This window comes from Myxocyprinus asiaticus, chromosome 10 (genome assembly GCF_019703515.2).
Source record: "Myxocyprinus asiaticus isolate MX2 ecotype Aquarium Trade chromosome 10, UBuf_Myxa_2, whole genome shotgun sequence".
Classification (NCBI taxonomy): Eukaryota; Metazoa; Chordata; class Actinopteri; order Cypriniformes; family Catostomidae; genus Myxocyprinus; species Myxocyprinus asiaticus.
Window position 1 is genome coordinate 27,461,071 of NC_059353.1, and position 8,000 is coordinate 27,469,070.

An 8,000-nucleotide genomic window follows, 5' to 3' on the forward strand; every position below is an offset into this window, starting at 1 on the left:
TTAGTCTATTTATATTTATCTAACATACCCTACCTCTTCTGCCATACATTCCCTTGCATCTGTATATTACAGATTTGTATTTGTCCATACGTATATACTGTGTATATATATATTTTTTTTGTCTTATTGTGTATTCCTATATATACATATATTTTCCATTAACTTTTTATTTTAATTCTATTTTTTATTATTATCTCTGTCTTGTTGTTGTATTGTTTGTGCACTGGAAGCTTTTGTCACCAAGACAAATTCCTTGAATGTGTAAGCATACTTGGCAATAAAGCTCATTCTGATTCTGATTCTGATATTTTTTTCCTAATTCTGCTTTGTTTTCCCAAATTCAGTTTTCCTTTTTTCTGAATTCCATGTTTAAAAGATTATTTTTTATAAAAAAAAAAAAAAATGACTAATCAAATGAATTCATAAAGAGTTCATCAGATGAAATTATTTTATCAAATAAAGTGCTTCAATAGACTGTGATGACACGTTTCCGCCTTATTTAACAGTGTAAATCTAGCAAAATTTTTTATATGATAATTTTTTAAAATATTGAGTGTAAGTTTCTAACAATATGCTTTGTGTAATATTACCCTGGAATTAGTTTTAAAAAATGAATTACCACAGCTGTGAGGGGGTTTTGATTACAGCTGCTGAGAGAGAGACAGTAAACATCTTCTTCCATTTGACTGTCTTAATCCACTGCTCTCAATTTTTTTTCTTCTTCTGGAAAATCATTCAAATGTAATAGTGGGTTTTTTCTTTTGCTCTTGGAGCAAATGGGTAAGTGGAAATAATATTTGCTGTGGTCTCCCATTCACAGCTGTCAAAGTTTAACCTGCAGTCATTTACTGCATTCCAAAACCTGGAGTGTGAAAAAGGTATATAACATCTTAACAGCTGAAACTAAAACAGTTATTTTTTTGTCAAATAATGTGAGCACAAGAGATAATCACTGTATAAATTAAAAACTTATAGTACATTCAGTACAACAGCACACTTGCTTTTGAAATTTGCTAAAATATAATTATTCCTGATATAATAGTAATAATAATAATATTTATTACTATAATAATAATAATAATAATAATAATAATTAAAATGAATATTACAATTTTACTATGCAGTAGTATTATATTTTTGTCATAATTTCTTCAATTCTACGCGTCCATTTAAACCAAACTTTTATTTTGATGGATCACTGTGTCAGTTTCTGTGTCTGTTTGACGGAAGTTTCACACTTCTAGATAAGCAGTTTGCTAAGTGGTCATTTGATTGTTACACTGTCTGCAATTTCATTAAATAGGTTGGAATGTGCTGCACGCGTCTCATTAAATGAGCATTTCGCTTACAGATTACATAAGTCATAATGTGATGTTTTTAGCGGGTCAACGCAACACAAAAGAACTGGATATTTCTTAAATGAAATCGCAGGCTGCTGTGGTTTAATAATCAGACTAGGACACATGTACAAAACATTTACAAGATCAATGGAAGATTTAGTGACAACGCAGTACTGGTCCGAATGGGCAAAACTCTCACACTGGCCCCGGGCCAGCTGGCCATCACTTACTGTTGAACCATGTTAATAAAATGTTTAATTAGGCAGATATATTTCTCACTTTAGATTAGGTCACACAAAATGCTTAGCTAGCCATTAGCAAGTGCTTTATTATGACCTTTATTAAGCATTCATTGATTTAATAGTAAGTGTTTCTAAAACATTACTATACACATTAATTAAGCGGAAATGTGTATCCAAATCATTACATATTTAATCTCTTTATTAACTATGAATTTATGCCTTCTTAATGTTCTCATAGACACTTCTTTACCACTGGATTACATCAACTAAAATACATCAGTTAGTATGATTAACAATTTGTTAACTAAGGATAAAAAAATAAAATAAATAAACATTATCAAACTGCCCTATATATTAACTTATTAAACAATAATAAATCATTTGCTAAAGTGAATAGAAACACACACACACGCACACACACACACACATATATAATATATATACATATATATATATATATATATATATAAATAATATATTTATATGTAGCTTATTAATCTATTAACAATGTAGGAACACTCATTTATAAATGTATTGAATGTATTACTCAATTAACTACAAACTAATGCTTTACAAATACTTTATACCGTGTAGTTATTATAAAGTGTTACCCACATTTTCATTTACTAACATTTGTAACTCATTAATAAATGGTTCACAGGTGTTCACTTTATATTAAACTACACATTTTCATTTACTAACGTTTGTAACTGATTAATAAATGGTTAACAGTTGTTCATGTTACATTAATGTACACTTTCATCTTACTAATGTTGGTACCTTAATAATATATAAAGTACATTTTCATAGGTTAATAATGTTGGTAATAAATGGTTAACTCATGAATAAACAACATAGGTGTCCATTTTGCATTAAGGTACTCTTTCGAGGTTACAAGGCTGATTAATCTTAAAGCTTTATAAGGTACAATTAAAGTTAGTTCATAAATAGCCAATTAAATTAAAGATTCATTAACAATATTTTTATAAACAATAAAGAAATTAGAATTGTCAAACAATGCTGTGTGTGAGCATGAAGTCCTGCAGAGGACACCACTCGGAGTAGCACCATTCTTTTTACATTAAAATTACCAGGAAAGTGTCATAGTCATAGACATTACAATAATGAATATAGACACATCCCCTTTTAATCTCTATCCTAGTCTATTTTTGCTGGATCATTACATATGTAGCCCTTGCTCTAAAAAAAAAAAAAAAGCTATAGAAAAACATTAATTTGAATATTCACATTTTTATTTTGATTAATCCATATTTTTGCTTTGTAACACTTGATGGCATGCACGTGTAGCATTCACGTGTACAGAAAATGTGACTTTTCTGAGTCTTATACTAACTTTATGTCTGCAATTTTTTTTTATTTAAAGGTGCAATGTGTAACAATTTTCATATAATATTTGCCTTTTTTTGCCAATGTGTAAACGGCTTGTAACGCAACTTAAAAATTGAGCCCTTCCCAGACTTCCTAGGTTGCCTATGAAAGCCTGTAGACTGATTTTCATGCAAAGGAAGCGGGTCGCTTTTGCCGGGAAAATCCAAAGGATGTGACGTTTATGCGCGCTCCCGAAAGCCTTGCCTCAGACAGTTAAAGTTTCTCTTCCGCTATTCAACAGCGACAACAAACTGCAACATTAGGTAATGTTATCTTAGAGATGGAATCCAGCAAATGTCCAGCTCCCAGCACAACACCGACTCCTACACAAATTCAGAGTAAGCCAAAAAACAAAACAAAAAATATGTATCTATTGAATCCAGTCTGGCTAAGCAGAAACATGATCGTGGTCGAGCGAAAACTAGAGTGAACATCGGCAGGGCATTTGATTCCTGGAGGGACCTTCGTTTGGTTTTGGGGATCAAAACTGACCCTGAATTGGCGTTCTTCTTATTGGACAGGTAAGCTTACTTACTTGAAATATAGTGTCATAAGGATTGATCTGTTCAATTTTAGCTAAACTACAATAACACATGAAATGAATGCTAGACAATGTTCAAGATAATGCAAAAAGACCCATTCATTAGTGTAATGTAACTTGGTTATACAGAAAATATATACATTCTATTGTTATAAAACAATAGCGCATCGATATATGAAAATTACATTTGGGATGGAACCACATCAATACTGAATTGTGTCAACATATTTATAATGTAAAGTCTATTTTATAAACAGCTACTGTCATCATCTACCAAATTTAGCTAACAGCTGGCTAGCTAGCTAGCACCGACATAGGCTATCATATAAATGCAGTCAATGTATCATGCAAAGAAAAGTGATTACTTCAAACTACATTCTCACATAGTCAGACCTATATCCACACTTTGTTTTAGCCCTGTTCCAGCACTGGAGAGTCAAATATAATATACAGTCTCAAAGTTTGTAGTAAAACAATCATATATGTGTAATTTTAATTATGCTACCTCATCTGTCAGCATGATGCCAGTGAATCACCTTGTCTCTTTGTACATTACGCCATTGTTTTGCCCGATGCACGCATCCCTATGGAGTGTGTGCACGAGCGCGAGCACAAGCAACAGGTAGCTGGCTGCAGTTCACTTAATGGCCACAGGTGTCATTAATAACAAGGGTTTCTGAATCTTACATACTGCACCTTCAAAGCCTTTTTGGTTTCCTAAGTGTCAATTTTGTTTTGGAAAAACTTGTGATTGGTTAGGAGGCAGGACTTAGGTCAGGGAGTGTGTGTGTGAGATCAGAGTGATGCAGAAAGAAGATGAGAACTTCAGAGTTTGACACGCATTAGAGTGTTGCTCATTAATATTTCTCTCATACTTTTGAGTAAAGTGTGATTTTGCTTTCTTTTGTAATTTCTGAGAGTAATAGAAGTGTTAGAAGTGCATTGCTTTAGTATATTGTTTAGTACTCGCTTGTTAAGCAGGAGGGTGACTTGGATTAACTAGAGGCTGAGCTCCTCTGGCCTCGTTGGAGATCGTTAACCAGGTAGCGCTCTGGGTAACCAGGAATACCAGCAAGTTCCCCTGGCGGCACTGGATTTTCTTCTCCAGATAGAGCTCTGGGCTACCGGGTATGTCTGCGAGTTCCTCTGGTGATGCAGGAGGCGCCGTCTCGCACGTAGATTGCAATCACCCTCTCACCTGCTGCACTCTCGCTACCCACTGCTCTTCTCAGTTTCCTGCCTATCACAAAAACTGCTAATGGTTCCAGAACACCATTATACTTCTGTGAGTAAAGTTATTTTATTTCTTGCTCTGTTAGAGTGAAGTGGCAATGTAGTTTTACGCCTCAATGCTCACGAGCATCGTACAGGCCTGCAACAGGGGTTTTGTGTTATTAAAGGTTATATTTTAAGTTAATTGCCTGCTTATATACAATTTAAAAGAGTTTGGATCCAGTGTTTAAGTGTGTATACCTTTGAATTTGTTGACAAATGTGTTTATATAAGTGTTTTAACATTGTGAGTTGTGTTTAAACTAAATTTTTTTTTAACTTTTTTTTATTAAAAATAATTTTAATACTTTAACGAACCCAGAGCAATTTATTTCATAAGAGTGCAGGAAGTGCTACATATAAAATGAAGGCACCGCTGGAATATTATTTCCCATTTTTCTAAACCATATCCAGCATAAATAAAATAATAATAAAAAATAAAAAAATCTGCTCAGTCAAAATGGAAACTTCCCCAGACGTTCTGTTGGGTTAATTGAATGGTGTGAGGGATTGATGGTTAACACCTCTTATGCCCTTGTGCTCAGTGGTGTGCCTGCTGATGCAGATGTCATGGCTACTGAAGATGCTGTCCAGACAGTAAAGGTTTTTGGAAGAGTTCGTGTAAGGGGCAAAAAGTACAACTTGCAGATGATATGTAACTTGGTGCTATATGAGTGCCTCCAGCCTTTAAACCCGTATCACACTCCTCCTGAGATCATATCTTCCAGTGGAGAGCCCTGGAAAACTATACTGCTTACCCTGCCTGTGAGTCGTCCTGATCAGTTTTCTGAGAAAATCAGTAGATTATTTAGTGAGGAAGGAAAGACTATGGAAGATGTCAAAGCTCTTTTCTCCCAAAAATCTGCCCAAACAAGTTCACCTGATAATATTATCAGAGCAGTTGTAGATTTGCTTGAGAAAGCTATGAGACCTACCAACAATGCTTTCAGATGCTTGAGAACTTTCTCAGGGAAAGTTTCTTCTCCTCCTGGTGAAGAGAGCTTAGAACATTGGCTTGATCAAGCCCAATTAACGATTGAGGAGTGTAGTTGTTCCAACAAAGAGAAACGTACCAGAATTGTTGAATGTTTGAAAGGCACTGCCTTAGAAATTGTTCAAGCAGTGAGGTTAGATAACCCTGATTCCAGTCCTTCCGAATACTTGCAGGCATTGGAAAATGTCTTTGGAACTTCTGAGTCTGGGGAGGACCTGTATTTTGCTTTCAGAACATTGCACCAACAGTCTGGTGAAAAGCTTTCTGATTTCTTACAGAGATTGGAGAGATCTCTCAGAAAAGTCATGCAAAGACTGTAGGACTGGCCAAGGGGGTAGAACACCACATAAGACTCCATGATTCTAAGCCTTTTCATGAAAGGTCTAGAGGAATTGCACCTGCTGACATTGAGGATGTCTGCCGCCATTTGCAAGAACTGTTGGCAGCAGGAATAATCAAAGAATCCCGTAGTCCTTATGCCTCCCCCATAGTCATCGTCAGAAAGAAGAATGGGCGGGTGTGTGTTGGGCCTCATGTGTTCAGATAGAAGACAAAGGCAGGCCTAACAGTCATAAAAACATAACTCATGCCCCCACCTTCTAAGTCGTAAATTTTACTGATAAAAATCGCGCCAAAATCAAACAAAGGGAGTCCAAAACAGACTACAGATCCATGAAGCCTTGCCCTCTAAAGGATCGAGCTCTCAACTCCTATTGGATGAGGCACACCACAGAACGTCCCTCAAACATGACATCATCAGGACTTCAAATAATTCTGAAATGCTTCCAGAGTTGCTTCCAGCGACATAGTTCACCAAATACGGATGTAGCTTTTTGCTGCTCTCCGGTGCAGCCTCGTGGCATAAGGAAGTAATGTCCGACTTGAAACTGTAGCCATACAATCTCCATCTCGCTGGATGAGTTGAGATTACTCTGTGTTCAACCGAACACTCTAACGGATCCGAAGGAGACCGCCGAGCAATTTGCATCTTCATCCACTGGCCTACAGAAGTGAAGAGATTAAAGATTTCTCTTCCATCTTCAATCAAGTCGACATTTCTGAGTTCTCCGCCAGGCCGCCGAGAATCAACAGCCGTACCGCCCGCCGACAGCGCGAGGAAACGGCCTCCCGTCATCATACGAACCTCAAGGAATCGGGTCAAAGTTAAAGGACGGAGGAAAACACATTCTACCTGTGTCCTCATGCGATTCAAGTAAGAGGTTTACGTCTGGGCAGAGATAGAATATTATAGCGTGTTATTCTTGTGTTTCAAGGTTTTGCTTGTACAGTTTACGGACCGCCATGTCCGATAATTATTAATACTCAGGGTATTAATTATCACAAATTTGTTTTGCTGTATTGTGGTCCAACCAAATTGGATTGTTGTGCATTTTCGCCATTGCGGGTGAGACAGAAACTGAGTTCATCCATTAGAGTCAAATAACGCAGGACTTTTACGAGCCCCGCTCGTAAAACCGCGTCTCTGAGTGATGAACACGGCTGCTTTATCTCCAGCTATCGCGAAATCAGCTTTCGGGCTGTCACTTAATAATCTCTCTCTCTCTCTCTCTCTCTCTCTCTTCACTAACCACACTGACACACACACACACACTGTCACACACACACCTTATGTGTTATAGGATTATTTTATTTCCATATCTAATCATATCACCGTTTAGTTTGTAGTTGTAACTCGGAAGTTTATTGACTGCATTGTATTAATTATTCATTGATATTACTGCATAAATAAACTTTGTTTATATTACAAAGAGAAGTGTTTTGGTTTGTTTTGCATACGCCTGTGTCACGCTGATGGGATGTCAGTGCTCGGATTCAAACCTTCATTCATTGTTTTTTTTCCCGAAAATCGATATTCTTCGGATGTCGATTTTCCTAAGAAAACAATCTAATATTGAGACTGTTTTAATATTCGGTTATTAGTCCCTGATTCCAGGGTGGTGCCCCGTCAATGTTAATCCTTATTAATATTCTATTGATTTTTGATAATTGATAATTATCTTTGATTGAATTTGAATGATCAATAAGCTAGTGTTAATTTTAATTAATGTTTCATTGACGTTAACAATTAACGATTATCTTTGATAACTGTTGATTTAAAGGATTAAAAAAAAGCTAACATTGATTCTCATCAATGTTCTATTGATTTTAATAATTAATAATTATCTTTGATAATTATTAATTATTGCTAATAACCAAACTTGC

At 35.8% G+C, this 8,000-nt stretch overlaps 1 protein-coding gene across 1 annotated transcript; it reads left to right on the forward strand.

The window, feature by feature from the left end:
* The first annotated feature begins 5,296 nt into the window (after positions 1 to 5,296).
* On the forward strand, positions 5,297 to 6,097 carry LOC127447563 (paraneoplastic antigen Ma1 homolog). The gene has a single exon (XM_051709518.1). The coding sequence runs from the start codon at positions 5,297 to 5,299 to the stop codon at positions 6,095 to 6,097; it is 801 nt and encodes a 266-aa protein (XP_051565478.1).
* Positions 6,098 to 8,000: the final 1,903 nt, after the last annotated feature.

What these genes read in the sequence shown, in the direction of transcription:
- LOC127447563 (XM_051709518.1), top strand. Translation starts at nt 5,297, where the DNA reads ATGGTTAACACCTCTTATGCCCTTGTGCTCAGTGGTGTGCCTGCTGAT.